The sequence below is a fragment of the Eublepharis macularius genome, chromosome 10 (assembly GCF_028583425.1).
Source record: "Eublepharis macularius isolate TG4126 chromosome 10, MPM_Emac_v1.0, whole genome shotgun sequence".
Taxonomy (NCBI): domain Eukaryota; kingdom Metazoa; phylum Chordata; class Lepidosauria; order Squamata; family Eublepharidae; genus Eublepharis; species Eublepharis macularius.
Window position 1 is genome coordinate 20,976,239 of NC_072799.1, and position 21,581 is coordinate 20,997,819.

General features: G+C 43.5%; 1 protein-coding gene across 2 annotated transcripts in view; it reads left to right on the top strand.

Annotated features, from left to right (window-relative positions):
• CCSER1 (coiled-coil serine rich protein 1) overlaps window positions 1-21,581 on the top strand; it is a 628,410-nt gene that overhangs the window by 396,401 nt on the left and 210,428 nt on the right. For both annotated transcript variants that reach the window (XM_054989817.1, XM_054989818.1), the window contains exon 6: window positions 6,818-7,028. In XM_054989817.1, coding sequence (XP_054845792.1) covers window positions 6,818-7,028 — 211 coding nt within the window. The remainder of the gene's footprint in view (window positions 1-6,817; window positions 7,029-21,581) is intronic.

A 21,581-nucleotide genomic window follows, 5' to 3' on the forward strand; every position in this document is an offset into this window, starting at 1 on the left:
CTCGCCCAGTCACCAGGGACCCCAGAGGACCTACTCAGGGATTGCAGAGTGTCACAGGAGTTCAAGACTCCAAATGGCGCTTTAAGAAATATTCCTTGACCATAGGAGAGTGAATCCGGCTGGAGCAGTAGTTAGAACAGCTACTGCTACAGTCCTACAACCTAGTCTGGTTTCTGTGTAGATGAATTCACTGTGCTCCATAGACTTGTTTCTGTGTGAGCTTGACTCTGCCCTGCAGGTACCCAGACAGAACATCATTTGAACCCAGTAGAAGTTACCTGACGTAGGTCAGGCTTGTCCCCAGGAGTGCATATTGCTTTTTTTTTTTTAAAGGAAGTTGGTATTTGACCTTATCTTGTTTCAGAGCCAGTTTTGTGCAGAGCATCGGCATTGCTTGCACGTCGAAGCAAGCAGCACTTAGCAGGGTTTTTTTAAAAAATCATATTAAAACAGAAAATAACATTGAACTGCAGGAAAAATATCGAAAGCAGACTATTTAAGTGAAAGTGACATTAGACAGTAAACATAATATCGAAATAAAATTTGTAACAAAGTATTAAAACAACATAATTATATAACAAAAAGTAACATCAGAGAATAGACATAATATCAAAGACAGAATATATAGTAGATTATTAAAACTACATAATATTTCTCCTCTCCATTCCCCCATGTATGTTAAAATACATTATACTTGCCATTTTATATTCAGCATTTTTTTTTAAAAAAACTTACCTTTCTGCCACATAGTCCAAAAAACTTTCCATTTTTCCTGAAATTGGCCTGTTATGCATATAAGTACTTAATTTAGCTATTGACACATAAATGTACAATTAATTCATCCATTCAGTAGGTTTGAGTCTATGCAGCAGTTGCAATTCTGCATGGTGACTGATCTGGTAGCTGCTATTGATGCATAGTCTCAGTTACTGGCTTACTTGGATTATGCATGCCCCTGGCCATTCAGTGACAATTAGTGTTTGCATGTTGCTATTGTGCCTGCATTCATCAAACCAGTGCATGCATATAAGTGGCTAGATTGAACTACAGTTCCCAGGCAGCCATGTAAGGACATATAACTTAATTAATAAAAGTAAGAGCATGAACAAGCAGAGCCTAAACATCTTCATCTATTGACTTAATTGGGGGTGGGAAGCAGTTTGTGCAGAACATTTTTAAACATTTGAAAATGCGCATTTTTTATTCTTTGGTGCCATTCAATCTGAATGGAAGAGTGATTGAGCATCCCATTTTTATGGGTGACTGTGGCTAGATAGAGAATTCCTGAGATTAGATTGGGGGTTTCTTTGAATGCAGAGCACATTCTTAACTACTATGGTACATTGGCTCTCATTTAACTGTTTAGTGTTTAAACGGTGGATGTCCTGCTCTTTTTTATGGACTTCACCATAATGCTGGTTCTCCATTACTAATATGGAAGCCTCCGTAACTGGAGGCGGAGCCCATCCATGCAGAATGCACTCTTGAGCAGGGGTCGTTTCGTAGAAAAAGAGCTGGAGGAACTCATTAGCATAACTCATTAGCATAACTCATCAGCAGATGCCACGCCCCTTGGCATCACTGGAAATGTTTCATTAGCATAACTGATTTTGCATATGCCACACCCCCTGGCATCACCTATCCTGCCTGTTTTGGACCGAATCCTGGCCATTCAGGGCTGAATAATTGGGTCCAAAATGGCAAAAAGGGACTGAAAATGGCCCAAAATGGTCAAGCTTGGGATGCTGCTGAGTGGGAGAGTGATCCACCACCTATCAGAGGCCCGATCCGGGCCGTTTTGGCCCCAATCCAGGCTGAAACAGGCCCAAAATGGCTGAGAGTCAGGTGGGTGGGGCCACCTGACATGTGACCTCTTTGGGGAACTGCCAGAACTGCGTTTCAGCACGTTCCCCCTCAAAATGAGCCCTGCTTGTATCACCAATTTAAAATGTCGTGGAGACTTTTTCATTGGGAAATCCATTTATTATTTCTGACCTTTCTTTTAATTGTTTTGTGGTTTACTAACCGAGTTAATCTGTGACAGCATGTCACTCACTTTTCAGAATAGGAAGGCTTAGATAGAGCAGTAGTTGCTCTGAAGATGATTTTTGTAGAACATCTTAATATATCTATTAAGTCAGTGGATCATAATGGCCTCATTCTAAATCTTTTGTTTGTTTGATGCATACAGTCCTTTTTAAAAGGAAGGAGGTAAGCCTGTAGGTTTGATTTTTATCTTTTGATTTGCAAGTGCCTTGGAAATATATATTACTGTTATCTAGTTAGTGCTGAAGACTACTTATAACACGTGGGTTCTAAGGCTTTGCCTACAACTCTTTTTTTATGATTAAGACCTCTGCAAGGAGATAATTCTTGCTGTTTCCTTTTGATCTGCTCAGAGAGCTTCCTGAGGCAGATTTTTGGTGGTCTCTCTCGCTAAGCTGATAATCAAGAAGCGCAGACACCAGGAGTCCATTGTGTGTGTTCCGGCTAATTCTACTGTGGCAGTGATGCAGGCCCAGTTGATGAAAACTAAGCAGATTAAATGAAATAATCCAGGAATCTTTGTTGGTGAACTTTACATTCTCGTAAGCTAACATCATTGGCATGAGGATTAGTAAGATTTTTTTTAAAGAGTTCCTTTTTCATTTATCCTCACACCAAAAGGTCTCCTTTTTATTTTCTTACACTCCTCAATGTGGAAAGAGATAGTAATACAGTAAAGAGACAGTAATACAGTGAAATGTTCAGGTTTGTTGTAAAGTTGCTGCTACATTTCCTTTCCATCTTTCTTTAATAATATTTCTCAGATGTTCTGAACTCCCCACCAAACCAATATTTGTTCTGCTTTCTGACTCCCACCCCTTGTCACGCTGCAGACCCTTGTGATAATCATGGACCTTGTTACATTCTGCTACTGTAAATTAAAATCTGTGACTGCTAGGGATACCACGTCCCCCTACCCTCCCGGTGCCACCCTGGGAGTGCGTCTGGGAGGCCCATTCCCCCACCTTTCCTCCCCCGCCATCCGGGTGAGTAGAGGCGGGGCGGAGGGTGAGAGTGGGGAATTCCTACTCCCAGCAGGGGAATAGCATCCCTAGTGATTACTAAATATTTTCTATATGAATATTTTAGCAAAAGTGCTCTCTCTTTATATTCCTAGTCCTAAATAATGGGGAGAGGGGCAAAAATCACAGGGGGGATTTCGAGCAGCTGTTCTAGGCTACTCCCCACCAGTTGCCACCCTCTTTCCTGCCCTGTGTTTCTTACCTCTCCATCTTGCCCCCTAACTTTGCCTCAGTGGTGACTTCCCTGCCTCTTTGCCCTCCATTTTGTCTGTATCTCTTCTCCCCTCCACCCTCCACCCCTTTTCTGTTACTTCCGCCTCTCTCCCATCCTTCATTTTTACCCCCCCACACACACCTTTTTTTCTCTTCTGGTGTTGGAAAGTTAGGGAGACAAACTACAGTGGACCTGGTGTTGGACAAGATCAGGAGGAGGTGAGGCCTACTCCCAGCCTCCTGACACAGATTCACTTTGGAAGCATCTGGCAGCCAGGATGGGCCCAGCTCCTACTGGCAACATAGTACCACTTATAGCCTGGGCATTTTCCCCTGTGGCTGAGCCATTAGGTGTGCCCATCTCCGCATATATCTCAAGAGTCTTGGGGCTCTTGCTGCAGCAGTGGCAGAGGCCTCCAGGCATTGTGGTGTCTCCTTCATGGACCTGCCTGTGACTTAAGTTTTAACCCTCCTCTTCCTCTTCTTTCATGCACGTCTGCCATTCACAGTTCTCTGTGCCTGTGTAGTGAAGTGTTACGGGTTTTTTTGGATTTTTTGTAAACTTCCTTTTTTTAGTTTTCAGGTTTTTCTGTAAACCTGGGAGGTGCCCCAAGTTTGCAGAACCATCTGGTTTGTAGCCGGGTGAGCCTCTGTATCTGCATGTCAGGGCCACTTGGCTATCACATCTACGATAACTCCTAACACCTCCATGCAGCCTTACCTGGCAACAGGGTTCAAGTGACTTTTCTAGGAATTGCTATGATAGGTGGAAATGGAAAACTTCTTTCCTCCAGCTATTGCTTGGCATCTCAGAGAGAAAATGATAGATCTTTCTCCCAGCTAGTCTATCAGAAACAGCAGGTAACTCCCAGAACTCTGTCACCTGTGAGTGTCTTATAGCACCCTCTCTTCCAGTGTCCTGCCCTACAAGCTGAGAGTCTAAGTACTATGGAAAATATTTCTTCTGGATATGCTGCCATGTGGTGAGATAAAAATGGACATATCCTGGATGAATTTACCTTTTGATGCATCTCCAAAACTCAGTGGCTCCAGAAGCTTATTAGAGCTCCAGTGGCTCTAATAAGATTTGCTTGATAAATCCCCGAGATAAGGTACAACAATGGTCTCAACATGTTCAGACAGAATTCTTTCTTCCATGGCTGGAAACTTTCTACTGCTCTGTTAGTTCACCATTTTAACTAAATGTACAGGAAAGCAATGTACCCTTGTGGGCAATTACTTGCTTAAACAAATCTTAACTATTAGAGCTTTCGTCACTTAATAGATGGCTTAATTACATTTGCTTATGTTTTTATTTTCCTATGGACTCTGCATGGTGAGATCCAGGGCTTTTTTTCAGGGGGAACGCGTGGGAACGGAGTTCCGGAACTTCTTGAAAATGGTCACATGGCCGGTGGCTCCGCCCCCTGATCTCCAGACAGAGGGGAGTTTAGACTGTCCTCCGCGCTGCCAAGCGATGCGGAGGGCAATCTCAACTCCCCTCTGTCTGGAGATCAGGGGACGGGGCCACCGGCCATGTGACCATTTTCTCTGAGGGCAACTCACTGAGTTCCACCACCTCTTTTCCCAGAAAAAAAGCCCTGGTGAGATCAAATGCCTGTATTTTCTCATAAGGAATGATCACGGTTTGGATATCACCATCCTCTGATGGTTTTTTCTCCCCTGCCCAGAAGCTAGTATACATCAAGGGTAGATGTCATTTTCAGGCATACTAATGGGAGAGAATGAACATGTGTGCGGAGTAACACAGTTGTGGCAATGTATGATCATTGGAATGCATAGGACCAATGAGTTGGAACCAGACTACATGCTCTACTAATGGAAAAGGAGATGTGATTTCTGCCCGTTCCCCCTTCCTGCTGCAGACCCCTGATTTTCCTCTCATGCCATCACCGAGGGTCCCCTGTCCCTCAGGAGCAGCAATTTTAAGAGATTCAGTTCAGTTTTATTTGTTACAATCCTTGATCATCTATGTGCTACAAAGAAGTCAAAAAATGCATAAAAAGTAATGCATAAATAATGCATACTATAAATGATTCATAGCATTATTAATAGTTATGAAATTGTTAAAATATTAGATTACCTGTTTCCTGGTTGAGCATGCCAAGACACAACATTTTGCCTCCTTAAAGATGGTTTCATCAAAATGATCATCAAGGAGAAGGGAAGTATTAAAATTGTCAGATCTGCCTGGGTACAGGGACAGGATTGAGGTGCTGTATATTTTCTCAATGTCCTTGTAAAATGAGCAGTGCAAAAGGACATGTTTGACTGTTTTCACCATGCCAGATTGACAAGGGCAGATACGTTGCAATATGGAGTATGTGAATATCTCTCATCTAGAAGGGCTGAAAGTAACATGTTAAAGCAGGACAAGGTAAAAATGCTACAGTATTTAGGGAATTCTAATGTATAGAGGAAGTCTGCCAAGGAATGGTGCTCTCTATGCAATTAGGAACCTGATCAAACTAGGAAGTTTAGCATAAAGCTGCATGCATAAGGGGAAAAGGTAGGAAGGAAGGGGAAAGGAAGGGTGGACGCAAAACAACAAGCCAGGTCCATGCCCAATTTGAACGTGACATCTGAAAACAGAGAGGAGGGAGGGAGGGAGGATGAAAGAGCAGAGGACGGATGCATACAAAGCAACAGTGTTCGTGCGGGGCATCTGAAGGCACACTAAATGTTTCAACACATCTACATATCAAGTAACAGAAGCTTTTGTCTACTCTGATTACCAGAAAGATGCAACTTTTACAAATGTTATACCCTTGCCCATTGTTAAAGTTTGTTTATTTACTTGTACATCAAATCTCTCTCCCGTGTATTCATTTTCTATTCCAGTGTTTTGTCCCTAGTGCACACTGCAGCTTTACAGAAACACACACATATTAGCATGCGCATATTCCTTCCCATGAAGATTCATCCATCCATGGAAAATTGTCATTCTAATTTTTAAGGTGATGGGGAACTGAGAAAGTTGTCACTTATAAAGCTACCTGTTCTTTTAGCTGTATTGTGCAATAACAGGAAAAAAGACTCCGAGTGGATACTGATGATATATACATCAGAGACAGAGTGGAGGGACTGTTGTGATGGTAGGAGATACTACCCAGGGTCCTATTGGGAGGTTAGCATGTGTCCTTGATCATTTTCTTCCCCCTTGCACTGCACTGTACTGATGTTTTAACTTACCAAAATATGAACCGCACATAAAGTTGCCTTTGTATAAGAGTTAGACCATCAGTCTGTCATAATCAGTAGTGTCTACACTGACCGACAGCATCTTTCCGGGGTCTCAGGTCAAGGTCTTTCACATCATCAACTACCAGATCCTTTAAAATGGAGAAAACATGGATTGAACCTGGGACCTTTAATATGCAGTGCAGATGCTCTGCCTCTCCCCTGTTTGGCTTGTTTACATGACAGAAGCCTTGCTATAGTACAATGTGCAGTATTTTTGTTTAACGCACTCAAATAATTAGCATTGACGGATTTTAAAAATATTGTTTTGTCAGGAATCTTTCACTCAAACTATCGAAGGATGTGGATCGAGGAGAAGCCAGGTGCCCTCGTGTTAGTCAGCTGGCCAGCAGCCCATCTGTGGAGTGGCCTTTTGCAACAGTGGAAGAAGGTGGAGGGATGGAGGCGCTGCCTTTCCGGCTGATGATGCAGGACTGTACGGCTGTGAAAACGTTGCTACTGAAAATGAAGAGAGTTCTTCAAGAGGTAGGGGTTTAAATGGCCAAAAGATTAGTAGTATTTTCTGTGTTCATGTTAATTTTGTAAGTTACCAAAATAATTATGTTAAAGAGCTGTCTTACTTTTATGATGTTTCTTTCTGCAATAATTATTTTTCACATAAGTGCAGCTAAGGATTTTATGCCAGACTCACACATATTACCGACAGGTCCTTAATTATGAGACATAAATCATGATTCCACCTGATTTGCATACTTTTGACTGCCGGAGGGAAGAGAGTGAAATAAAGTGCAGTTGGGTGTGTACAGGGATGAAAGCAAGATGGAAAAGTGATAGGAAAATGAAATTGAAATAAAACCGTTAGAACTGTGGAAGAGAGATGAAATGGTAAATAAAGCTTACTGAAGGTTGATGATCTTGATTGAAAAATACTTCCTGGCCTTGTGAAATGCCCATGTGCTTGCTGCATGGCGAAACAGTCCTCTGATCACTTATTCCTGCAGCTAGATTGATTTTTTTCCACCATTGATGTAACATTGTTTAAGCATACTATCGGAATTGGTCTGATAAGCTAGAAGGGCAATTGGACAGCTGCATCACTGCTGCTTCCATAGGCATCATGTGATAAAGAATATCTGACTATGGCTGGTAATGGCTCATTCACACGTAACTAACATCACTTCGTGTTGCAGTCACGAAGAGGTAAGGATGTGTGTAGAAACAAACCCTGCTTTTTCATTATCTTTATATTATAAATCATGCTTCAGTAAAGTATTATGAAGATTCTTAATATGACATAAAGTTCATTCAAAGTCAAATGTGTAACTGTGTTCAAGTTCAGAAACAACATTGAAATTTAAACTTACAAAAATTGAACCACCACCGATATTTGTGGGTGTTTCAGTTGCATCAGAATTGTGGCAGAAGGGGAAGTTACAGGAATGTGTTGGGAAACTGGAGCATCATGGTGGGGGAATCATTTCTGAAGACTATGGAAAAAGACACCAAAGGTTTTTTTACATTCATTATAATGACCCATGATCATATATACACCAACATGATGTCTAGAAACTGGGATGAAAATGAAGCCTCCAGATGCTACATGAGAAACAGCTCTGACCACACCTAGTGAGAAGGTTCAATATTCGCTGTATATGTTGCGGCCTCCCTGTCAGCTGAACAAATATTCCAAATTGCTGGCAAATTAAGAGGCAGTTGTAAATGTAGCCCTCCCCAGGTTCCTTCGGCTAACCAAGTTTGCAGTTGACTAGTGTAGCATTGCTGATTGATTCAACAAGTGTGCATTTCAAGTCATTTTTTTTTTAATGAAAGAATCCGTGCTAGAAATGGGTAGTTCCTTCATTTCATGCTGCTTTGACACTCATTTCAACTGCATGTGAATTTAAATAAAAAATTAAAACGCAATGGATTTAGCATTGGGATAAACTAAAACATTAACTCCTTACATGATAATAGCTTAGAAATGTATCTTTGGCAGGCTGTTCCTTTCTTTTTGATGGTTCCCTGTCTGCCATTTACACAGTCAAAAGGTTCGCTGACAAGTAATTCAATATCTTGGCATTCCCTTTTCAGATGGAGCAGTTAGGAATGAGGATTGTAAAGGCTGGTGGGGGGAGGGGGGCATGTTTTGATAAGAGACACAATCTTTTTTGAAGTTCGGATCCTGGAACAGAATTTAAACCTTACTGAAGGTTCATGCCACTCAGTGTTCTGGCAGGTATATAGTGGGAACAAAACATTTGAAATGATTCTTGATTGTGAGTGAGTTGCAACGTCTGCAATGTCTGTATCAGTGATACAGTGCTCTCTGGTCGTAGATCCAGAGGAGTTAGCCATGTTAGTCTGTAGTTGCAAGATACTAAAGAGTCCAGTAGCACCTTTAAGCACCTGCATGCATTTGACGAGGAGAGCTGTGATTCTCGAAAGCTCATGCTACAATAAAGTTGGTTAGTCTTAAAGGTGCTACTGCACTCAGTGCTCTCTGGGCAACTGATCAGGGCCAAAGAATGAGCCCCTTAACCAATGCTTTGAATCTGCTTTCACTCTCTCGTTGTGCTGTACTGGGACTGAAAGCGAGCATAAGAAGCTCTGTTGGCTGGTAGGCAGTACGTCTTTGTGGGTGGAACTTAAAGAAATCTAGCTGATGGGTGTCAGGCTGGATGATTTGTTATGGCTTGGGTTGATGAAAAATTGACGGTAATGTGTAGGTAAACGAGGAAATTCTTATTCCAGCCTTTCTACAAGGAGTTTACACTGGAGGCCTAAGCAAAGTTATACCTTCCTTAGTCCTTTGGCTTCTATCAATTATGGTCAGGGGCAGCGCCAGGGTTTCCGGCACCCGTGGCTGGGTGTATCACACAGTGTGCGCTGCAAGCTGGCCCCATTGCTGCGGCGGGCGGCTGGGACGGTGCACGGGTGGCCTCTCAGCTCTCCTTCTCAGTTGCCCTGCGCCGCCCCAGACGCCTGCCGTGCCTGGCCCATGGCTACTGTGCCCGGCTGGGGGCATGTGCTGGCAGCGGCGGCAGTGCGGGGCGGGAGGGTTGGGAGGCTGCAGCAGCTTCAGCTCCCCATCCCTCCCACTCAGCCCCCAGAGCCTCCTCCAGCGCCCCCTCCACCTCCCCAGCTCCCGTGGCAACCGCCTACCTGGCCTCAATGGACGCACCAGCCCTGATTATGGTATGCTGAGAAAAAATGACTGGTCCAAGGTCACCCAGTAAACTTTATTGCTTGAGTGGAGATTTGAGTGTGCATCTTCTTTGTTTGTCATTCACACTATACCACTCTTGGCTCCAGTTCCTGTCAAAGCCTCCCTCCGCCCCCCCTTTTTTTTAAGATACTAGAAAAAGGACGTATCTTGCTGGGCCAGAACAGATCTAAGCCTGACTAGTACCTATTCTTGATCAAGGGATTGGGAACAAGCCTCAGGGTTGCACGTTATCAAATGTAGATTTTTTCCTATCCTGCACCTGCGAGCCTACTGCTCACCAGAGTTTCGATCCAAGTTTAAAGCCTGGTTGGCATTAACCATGGCTAACTGTGATGTTGATGAAACCTTTGACTGCAGTTAATATTTGCAGGGGAAGAACAGGGGTAATTCACACTCTAGAGAGAAGGGCTTGAGAGAGGAAACTAGGGTCTTGGCCTTCTCTTTTACCTAGTCAACAAGCACGCTATCTATTCTGCAGATTGTGCCTCAGACCTTAATTCTGCTTCCAGATCCTTGACGACTGTTTATGACTCTGTTTAGCTTGCCTGTGTGCTTTGTTGACAAGACCAGCACTCATAATATCAGTCCGGTAAGCGTTGTGCTATCATTATTCCCCACTTGCCCATTGTGAATTTTCAATTTTTGGCCACACCAGCTGTGGGAATGAGCCAGTTCCCTAGTTATCCATTGTCTTCCTTCACTATTTTGCATCAAGCTAGTCATTCCAACCCCACTTGATCCATTTCAGCAACACCGTTTTCCCTGATCAGTGTGCATATACTGAAGGTTACAAAGCACAGAAATAACTAACATAGAAATAACTTGCGCGGAAAGAAGTTTTATGAGGTTTTTTTAAGCCTAGAATGGAATATGCACCTTCCATTCTATGATCCTGTGAGTAATTTTGAGCTAAATTATGTGGTGCTTAATGATGGTGGAAATAAAACTGTTACTGATAATGGTGAAGACAAAGTTTAATAATGTTAATGATAACAAGGTTCCTAATGAATTCTCCAACTCTGTTAATAAAAGGATATAGAAAATAGAAGTGGGATAAGAAGGAGGGCACAGCAGACAGAGGAGTTCCCGACCCATGTTATGCAGTAATTGAATCTCCTAACAACTTAATTGGATTGAAGAAATTAAAATGTCAAGTTGTCAAACATAATTTTCTAGCATGTAAAGCGACCACTAACTATGTATGCTAGAACTTAAAGAAGTAATGTCCACTGGTGGACTTGCAGCTTCCCGCAGAGAAATAAGGACGTATTAATCTGGTTTGTTCTTGTTGCAGGCATCAAAGGCGTAATATCACCTGGAGGAATGGGCTCACTTTATAGGGTGATATTTAAAAACTAATGGTACCGGAACTAAAGAGAAAAAGTCCAAAGCAGATTTTTCCCAAGCATTTGGAATTATTATAGAACAATTAGTGTAGCCCGTATTGGTGTTGGACTTTACCATTAGGAAACTGAAGTACATGGAGGTAATTCTCTTCAGATGGTCTACAGAAGCTAATACAGCAGGATTTGAGTCCAGTGGCACCTTAGAGACCAAAATAGTTTTCAGGGTGTAAGCTTTAGAGAGCTATAGCCCCCTTCCTCAGATACAGATATATGAAGAAGGAAGCTCTGACTCTCGAAAGCATGGTCTCTGAGGTGTCACTGGACTCAAATCATGCAGTTCTACTGCAGATCAGCACAACTACCCCCTTGAAACCATAGAAGCTAATGGTTGTGTACATTACAGAGTACACAGGCTGGGCCTGGGGTCCAAACCGTGTCCTGTATAAGAATCAGATGTGAATTGTGGGTTCTTCTTGATTCTGGCATCTCTGGTGCTGCTACAATTGTGATGTGTAAGAGACTTCAGTTTATATTATCTTTTGTGCATTGATGTTTTCTTTATTTTTGAACCATGTTCCAGGCAAGCTCTTTTTGCATGTACAGAAGTTTATTGAAGTCAATAAAATAGTCCTTATGTATTAGCCACTGAGAATCTAGCTCTCATCAGATGTGGCTCTCATTCGTAACATGTGCTTTCTAGCACTACTTGTTAAATCTCTGAGCATGAACACCAATTATCAACGTATGAAAGAGAAATGAAAGTACAAAATTAATCCTTGTCTCTGTTTCAGTGTTTGAAAGCTTTGCTTTCTCTGCTGACCCTCCCCCACCTGGTTTCCTTTTCCATTCCTGACAGATTGTCAAGTGAGAACGCTCTCATCCAGCATCCACATCTGAAAGACAAGATTCCTATTTCTCATTTCCCCCCAACACTTCTTATTTGAAATCTGCCGAAAGATAACTGACATGGAAACAAAGATACACTCAAGCATTGCTGCCATTACTCCAGCCGACTTCGAGACACCACAAAGCACAACTAGCCAGTGATACAGCTAGATGATTACCAGTTCCCTTATCTCTCCTGAGCAGAACAGAGATAGCTAAAACTAAATATCTACCCATGAATCACTGATATTCTTGGATTCTTTCTTCTAAGAAGAACAGTTTTCTTTCTCTTTTACTTTGGAATGGCAGCATTACTTTTACAAGTGTTGGGAAAACTCTTTAATTCTGTCTAATATATATATATAAATAATGGTTTGCTGACGATAGGAGGTTTTGGAGTGTCAGCATCTGTTACCTTGGTCTTACAAAAATCGTTACTCTGATTTCTCTCGATCCCCTTGGGTGGCTCTTGCATACCAGTTTGATTCTTTATTGGCATTAATATTTCAACACCCTGGGATGTGTTTAAGATGCACTAATTATTGCTTCAATTTGCATCTCAAATTTCACAGTGATTTTTGGGGGGGGATGTTGACAGCTCCGCATTTACAACTATACACCATGGATGGCACGGGATTCTTATTGGTGATTTTGTGTTTTTCACTGGCAACTCTTACATGTTCATGGATATAAAGAGGAGAAACTGTATTCTTATTGACACAGCTTGCCTGGTGGTGTACCACCAGCTGTAATCTGATGCCTTGATAGTATACAGTTGCGAGAACAGAAATGGCTTGTGTCCACAAGTTTATCTTTGAAGATAGTTAAAAAGCTCCCATTTGACACAAGTTTAATGCCATTAGTAATTTGACGCTATTCCAACATCATTTGGCCTTATTCTGATGGAACATTTAATCATGGGATCACACTGCGCCCTTCTTCTACCCCCATTTCTGCCTCTGATGCAACATGATTTCTGAGAGAAGGGCTGAATTAGTTTGAATTATCTGTAAATTTCCCCTCCCTGAAGTCTGTTCTATGACTTTTCTCCAGTCCAAATCACTTTTGCCCCAGAGCCCGCAGGGGGAGTGGGGGGATGCTTATGTGACCCACTGCAGAAAAGTAAAGGAGAGAATGCTTCAAGTTCTGTAACCCGTCAACTGGTTTTGGACACACACACTGTTTTATGTGAGAGAGACGTACCTGTGGACAATAAACATGGGTGCCTGTCACATCTAGTTTCACTCTAAGATACACCTTTGCTGCATGAGACAAGGTATATCGTGCCCTATGGATTCCTTTTTATGCATTCTTCTCCCAAATGTATGTCCTGCTATCCATCTCTGTCAAGTACCATACCCTGAGGATTAGACCGACATCTATAATTGTTCTCACAGTATCCTTTTCTAGCACAGATAATGCCATTCTGTTTTTATCTTGCATTGTTATGCTTCCCGTCACTGGGATGTCGTCATTATGTTTGGCAGTGAAAGATTCATTGGTGTATTTTCTCTGATGGGTTCAACTCTCCCATCTCTTACTTGTCAGTGATATTGAGCAACCTTGTAGTTATGACTTTACGTCTAAGGCAGTGATACTTAGTCAGTGACTCAGGAGCCATGATGTATGGCTCTTTGAAATGACACCTGTGGCTCTTCTGAGCACCGTTCCCCAATGTGGCACCCACCCCATGCACTTGGAAAGTGAGAAGGCCATTGCCTGGCAAGGCTTGTGGTTGACCTTTGAAACATCTATTGGAACATCTGTGGATTGGCGGATGATGAGCTGCAGGCCTCATGCTAGGGATAGAAGGGCTCAGAAAATCGTGTGTGTGTGTGTGTGTTTGGAAGGGTGGTGCACAAGGCACACAGTAATAATCTGGCTCCTTTGGTTTGCGATAATTGCAGTTGTGGTTTTGTGTAAGCCACAGACTGTACACCACTGATCTAAGGTTTTGCCTATCAGAAACATTGATTGATAGGAATGGTTTAGAAATTCTAACGTTCTGAGTTTTGAAGCTAGCTGTCCTTTTAGAATTCTCACAGTCGGAGGCTCAATCAGACTTTTCCCAAGCAAGATTTATTCTTTTGTTGAAAGGAAATATTGATTTCAGGGCTTCTTGTTCATTTTCCAGTAGCTTTCCAGACACAGAAGCTAACTTCCTCGTTCTTCTTCAGCGGAATAACCAACCTACTATTTTATCAATACAGAACTGAGAACAAACTCTGTATCTCTTGACTGTTGAACCTAGGGCACCTCTAGAAAATACATTTCTGTACAGCATGCTATCGTTTTAATGTGCTTCTTGTAGTCATATGGCAGTTATGGGGAACTGCTTATTTTTAAAAAGAAGAGCCCAAAGGGGCTTGGAACAGTGCTGCAGATGGGAAAGTCTCCTGTCCCCCCACCCAACACATGAAAACTGCACAGAGGGAGAGTTATTTCACAAATTTTGCAGCTCTACATCTGTGCACAGATTTTCCATGTCGAGCTTCAAATTTGGCAAAATGACTCCTCTCCCATGCAGTTTTCATGCGAGAAAACTACATCGGGGGGAGAGCAAGAGCCTTTCCTCCCGCCCCCCCACAACACTGTTCCGAGACCTTTGAGCTCTCCTTTTTTCCCCTTAGCAGCCATTCCGTGCAACTGCTAAAGTGACTGCAAGGAGCACATTAAATGCATGCTTGTGCAGAAAAGCAGGGCTTTTTTTCAGGGGGAATGTGGGGGAACGGAGTTCCGGAACCTCTTGAAAATGGTCACATGGCTGGTGGCCCCGCCCCCTGATCTCCAGACAGAGGGGAGTTTAGATTGCCCTCCATGCCGAATGGCGTGGAGGGCCATCTCAACTCCCCTCTGTCTGGAGATCAGGGGGCGGGGCCACCAGCCATGTGACCATTTTCTCTGAGGGCAACCCACTGAGTTCCACCACCTCTTTCCCCAGAAAAAAAGCCCTGCAGAAAAGTATTTTCTAGAGATGCTCTGAGCCTGGCACTCTTAAGTCATCTTTTGTAAATCATGCTAAAATTTCAACATTGAGCACAATGTGGACTACCCATTGTTTCTTTATTTCTAGAAGACTTGCCTTTCTTTCTTGCTGCAAATAGTAAGCTAAGAAACTATGGCCGTCGTCACAAGGGCTTTTATTTAGCGCTAAAATGGTACTATTTCCCGGCAAACACCCATCTTATTCCAACACTGTAGCGATTTTCTCTCTTCTGCTTTGTGCTTGATAGTCGCGCTATTTTGTGCCTCAGTGTGAATGCCTCACATCGATGTATTTCGCCTCGCAACGTCCTATGCCCTCCCTTCAATCCCAGAATCCATTTCTTCCTGCGACTCCCCTTTTTAAAATTTTATTATGTCCTTATAACGCCATAACGACATAACACAATGCAAACTTTCTGCTGAAGTAAAAATGACTCAGTCGCCATGGCAGAGTCTTCAGTGATGGGGATCATGTCGGACAGGGAGTTTTCTGTGGGCAAAGGGCTATTTATATAATTTCAAAGTTGGAAAAACAAAAGGGTCGTAATGTTTTGCTCTAACGGAATGTTTATATGCTGTTATTCCGTTATAGCGGAATTAAACGCCAGAATAATAAAAAAAAGGGGGGGAGGAGCTGCTTCTGCGCGGTTAGAGAGAACAGAACAGAGTGCTTCGGTGTGGACAGCTGGTGGCGCGAAGAGCCGTTAGGTGACCCAAAGAAACGTTACTGTGCCGATAACAGGTAGGACGCTATATGCTGTAAATTTAACGGAAGAGATGCCCGTGTGACGACGGCCTATGTCCAACAGCGAAGCATTGATTTATTATTGTGCACAAGTCAGACTGCAATAGAAATAAAGACCGTCTCAGGAATGTGAAGTAGCCTTGCTTGAGAGTGTGGAAGACAGGTTCTGCCTCAGTTCAGAAGTCTCACAAAAAAACAGACTCAAGCCTGGGCATGTAAGAAGACTTCTCACTGAAGAGGGAGGACAGCAATACTTGTTTCTTATATGACCCGAGAGTGTTGTGTCTCTCAAAATATAACAGATTTGGCACCGTCAATTAAACTTTTTGATACCCTCTATTGAATCACAGTTGTCATGTTCCAAAATTAGTACTAATTTCTCTTGTCAAGCTGCAGGCAGTAGCTGCTGCTGGATATCTATCTACGTACGCTTGCTGTCTTGTCCGCTCCTAGGAAGAATGAAATAATTGTCTGCCTCTAGTCTGTCCGTAAAATTATTGGGTTGTTTTTTTTAGCTCAAGGCCTACTGTTCAGCAGTCAAACTTGTGTTGTTCAGCTGTAAGGACCAATGGGTCTGTTCATTTTGGCTGAATGCAAATGCCGGCTGAACAGGTTTGTTCCAGGCCCCCCACCCCACCCCCCGTGTGTACCAAAGCACTGCTGATCCAAACAGACTGACAGCCATTAATGTTGCTAAAGTTGACTTAGATGAGCTCAAGTCAATTAAAAAAAATTCTCTATGACTGATTTATCTGATATGAGACTGATTTAATGGCAGGGCCGGATCTAGGGTTGTCAGCGCCCAGGGCAATCCCAGTCTGGCTTTCATCCTGCGGGCATGTGCAGCATGCACACTCCCGGCACTGTGTGCCCCGCGGAGCTGGCAGTGGCAGTGCGGGCGGCTGAGTTGAGGGCTCGGAGGTCACCTGTGCCATTCGCCTGCTCCGCTGATGGGGCGGCTGGCTTGCTGCGCAATCCCTGTTTTGTGCGCATGGCCAGCCAGCTGCCCCATTGGCGGGGCAGGCGAACAGCACAGGCGGCCTCCCAGCCCTCCACTCAGCCACCTGCGCTGCCAGCTCTGGCACGCTTCTGGTGGTTGTCAGCTGCACCTGGCACCTCCTCTGTGGTGGTGCTGAGGGGCCAACTACCCCCTGCTGCCCCCCCCAGTCGATCTGGCTGTGTTTAATGACATGACTTTCCATGTACAGGCAGAGGATTTTTTAAAACTTTTTAAAAAGAGGATGGACAGTTGCTATTGCACATTAACATTCATTTTCTGCAATCTCTCAGTGTCTCTAAACTTCCAGTCTCTTGCCCTTTTCATTACAGAGATACAAGGTGCAACCTAATATCTTCAGAAGGGCTAAAGAATTTTTCTTTAGAAAATGAAGGCTACAAATTCAGAGAAGCAAACAGACAAACAGTTCTGGCAAACAGGATGTGAACTGACTTGGTTGCTGGGCAATACTTGTACATTTATTAAGGTTGCTGGTGGATCTCTTGCTCTGGGTAGTTCCACTTCCAGAAATTAAGTGGGTAGGTACCAGGCATAAGGAGTTTCTTTCATGTGTCACATTTTCAGACTCTTAGCTGTAATTCAGAGAAGAGAACTTCGAATATGTGGCTTTCATTTTGTAGTAGGAGTTTTCTTCATACATTTCATTGTTGTAACTCCGACAACCTATGAGATAAGCAATACTTGCTTATGTAGAAAAATTAAATGCTACCTCGGCAAGTGTCCAAGGTAAAAACAATACAATAGAACAATAATAAATTCTATATAATCAGTATTAATTATATATGTATCAGTGTTAAAAATCAGTATAAAAACAAACCATGAACAGGGGTGGCTCCTTCTGTGGATCCTGAGCAGTGGAAACAGCCCCCTCCCCACCCCAAAAAAACCACTGTATGTGTGGTTCCCTTGGGTTAAATGAATCTAGCATCTCTAGGTCAGGGATGAAATTTCTGGGTGACCTTGGGCCAGTCTCAGTTTCTCTCAGCGTAATCTACTTTACTGGGATCTTCTGAGGACAGAATAGAAAAGGAAGGAGACCATATATCAGTGATGGTGAACCTTTTTGAGCCCAAGTGCCCAAACTGCAACACAAAACCAACTTAATTATTTCAAAGTGCCAGCACTGCCATTAAACCTGAATACTGAGGTTTTAGTTAAGAAAAAACAACTCATACAGTTGTCCCAACTAATTAACATCTCTCTCTCTCTCACTCACTCAGGAGCCACAAATGAAAGTAAAGCAAGTTAAATCAAAGCAGTTCGCCCTTCTTTAGACCAGCAGCCCTGCTTGCAAGCACTCTCTCTCTCTCTCCCTCTCTCACTCACTCAAGAGCCACGACTGAAAGTAAAGCAAGTTAAATCAAAACAGTTTGCCCTTCTTTAGACCAGCAACTTGCAAGCTCTCTCTCTCTCTCTCTCTCTCTCTCTCTCTCTCTCTCTCTCTCTCTCTCTCTCTCTCTCAAGAGCCACGACTGAAAGTAAAGCAGCTTACTCTTCTTTAGAAAGCCAGCCCCAGCAGCCTCGCTGCTGCCTCCGCTTCCTGCTGCTAAAGAGACGGGCAGCAGGGAGGCAGTCTTGAGGAAAAGGAATCACGTGGGCAGGTCCAAAACCCATGTGATCTCTGCTCAGAGCTACTGGAATGCCGTTGCAGGCGTTCCCGCTCCAAATGAGCCCTGGACCTAGCGATCGGCGACTTAGTTCGCGTGCCCACAGAGAGGGCTCTGCGTGTCAGCTGTGGCACACGTGCCATAGGTTTGCCGTCGCTGCCATATATCCTATAGGCAAATATTTTTACTATACATTGATTACAATTTGGCAGTGCTGGTGCTTCACTTCTGGGGCCAGATTTGGTCCCATATGTACAGTTTGGCCATCCTCAATCTATGCTGTTGGCAGAGAAGTCATGCAAAATGCCAAGTTTTTGCTCTGTGGCTAAGAGTATACAAGTCAAGTCTGTAAAATCCACATAAATTAACAATTAGAAATTTTAGAAAGCTTGAATTTGCCAGCAGTCATAAATATTCTAGACAATTTTTTTTAATGTGTGCATACATATATTGTTAGTGGCCTTTGTGGGCCAACAGAAGTTTTGGCAGCTGCTCTAAAACAACTTCAGAATGTTGTTTGCTGGTGGCTGTATCAAAATGTTCTAAACAATTATACTCTGGAACGATAAGAGAGTCTATTACAATGCAAATTGTGATGCCGTTTTGTGACAAACTGCTCTCTGTTCTTGTAAGAAAACGATTTACACATTATCTGCTATTAAATTAGCCTTTCTAATTTCAGCCAAATATGATTACATTTCAGTTTGTGTTTCAAATAATTATTTCTAAAAGTGTCCACATTCCTTTTAAAAGACGGTCCTGCTTTATGACAAGCGCAAATGGATTTTTTTAAAAAAAAGAGAGATAAAATTAGTTGTCCTAATAGGGCAAAAAAATCCATGGTGACAGGGACACAGTGCTCCTGAGTCTTCAATTACATGTAAATGTCTCTTTGGTATAAGCAGGAAGAAGCATATGATGTGTGAGGTTCAGTCGATTATGCAAAAACACAATTAAAATTCCAGGAAAGGACTGGAGAAGTATGTCTCTAGAAAAGAACACCATATCCAGAAACTGCACACAATCAAACTGTGCAGGGTTGTAATATGGCAGTGTGTATTTTTCTCTTGTCCTCGTGGACACTAAAAATAATTAGAATTTTTAAAAAATGATGTTGTCATACATTTATCTGTTTCCCTGCTCTGCCCCACCCATTCAGAAGGTTGCCTTCAAGTACTTGCCCTTCACAGATCCAAAGCAGGAATATGGGGGAAGAACAATCCATGACATATTGTAGAAGAGAGCTTAGTAGAGTTTAGTAGCACCTATAAGACTAAAAAAAATTGTGGTAGGGCATGAGCTTTTGTGAGTCACAACTCACTTCTTCAGATACCATCTTTGATCTATCTCCATGAAATATTGGGGAGAGCCCATTCATTTGTATGAAGTATTCATATCCCACCATTCTCCTAGTACGCTCAAGATGGCTTACAATTGCATGAATTCAGACATTCAGACAAAACAATAAAATCAATATTAATACAATGCCAACTAATCTGTCCTCGTTTGGGAGCGCCAGCCCCCTCCTGCTTAGGTGGTGAGCTAATTTACGCTCACCCGTGGAGACTAATGGATCCAATTGGTTTCAAGGATGCTTTGCGGGATCCAGTGCCTCCTGGCGGTTCGCTGGATGAGCTGGTGAGGGACTAGTATGACCACCTCTTTGAAGTCATTGACGAAATCACTCCCCATCGCCCTCCCCGTTCCCGTGCTAGACTGACCCCCTGTTATATGGAGGATCTATGTCAGATGAAGCAGGAACTGAGACGGCTTGAGTGAGTGTGGCAGTGAAATCAGGATGAAGAGGCAAGATTGTTTATGAAAGCCTATGAGGTGGCTGTGAAGGCAGCAAAGAAGGATTTCTGTGCTGCCTCCATAACAACTGCAAGCTCTTACCCGGCAAAATTGTTTCAAATAGTTTGATCCCTGGTCTCCCTCTCTCAGGGAGACTGCCAAATTAAAAATTTGACTATTAGCTGCAAGGCTTTGGGGAGCTTTTTCACAGATAAAATTTTCTCTCTCCACCACCACGGTTGATACAGTAGGGGAACTGGAGACTCCTTTGGCTTCTTTTTTAGATCACTTCAGTCCAGTCTCCTGGGAGGAAGTTGACAGGAGGCCCACCACGTGCTCCCTGGAGCCCTGCCTTTCGTGGCTGGGTGAAGGCCAGTGCGGATGGATTGGGGGCCCAACTGGAGGTTATTATTAATCAGCTCTGGGGTGTTCCCTGGAGCGCTGAAGGAAGCCGTGGCGAAGCCTCTTTTGAAAAAGCCATCTTTGGATCCCACCGATCCATCCAATTACCAACCAGTTTCAAACCTCCCGTTTCTGGGTAAGGTAATTTAGCGGGCAGTGGTGGAACAGCTGCAGGTTTTCCTGAAGGACTCTTTCGTCCTGGACCCATTCCAATCCAGCTTCCACCCAGGCCATGGGGCAGAGATGGTGCTGGTTGCCCTCACGGATGAGCTTCGCAGGCATCTGGATCTAGGTGGGTTGGTGCTGCTTGTTCTGTTGGATCTTTCAGCAGCGTTCAACATGGTTAACTATGAAGGGTTGACACACCACCTCTCCGATGTGGGGATTTGAGGGACTGCCTTGCAGTGGCTTGTCTCCTTTCTCCACGGCCTGGGACAGAGGGTGGCACTTGGGGAGAGCTTATCTGCATGTCAAGCATTGGTGTGTGGTGTCCCGCAAGGGGTGATACTCTCCCCTCTGATATTCAATCTTTATATGCACCCCCATGCCCAGTTGGTGTGAAGTTTTGGACTGCGTTATCACCAATATGCGGATGACACCTAGTTGTATCTGTTGATGGGTAGCCAGCCTGACTCTGCCCCGAATGTCCTGGTGAGAGCTTTGGAGGCCATAGCTGGATGGGTAAAGCAGAGCTGACTGAAATTGAACCCAGCAAAAACAGAAGTTCTGTACTTGGGCTGGGAATCCGGCTCCTGGCCTTTGATGGGGCACCGCTAGTGCCTGTCTCATCGGTCTGGAGTCTCAGAGTAATACTGGACTCCTCCTTATCAATGGAGGGCCAGGTCACAGCAGTTGCCCAGTCTGTGTTTTTCCTCTTTGGAAAAACCAGGCAGTTTGTGCCTTATCGGTCAGCCCACGACCTAACTACAGTGATCCGTGCAACGGTCATCTCCAAAATAGACTACTGAAACTTGCTCTACACAGAGCTTCCCTTGGGCTTGACCCGGAAATTACAGCAGATCCAGAATGCTGCTGCACATGTCCTGATGGGTACACCATACATGGCTTCT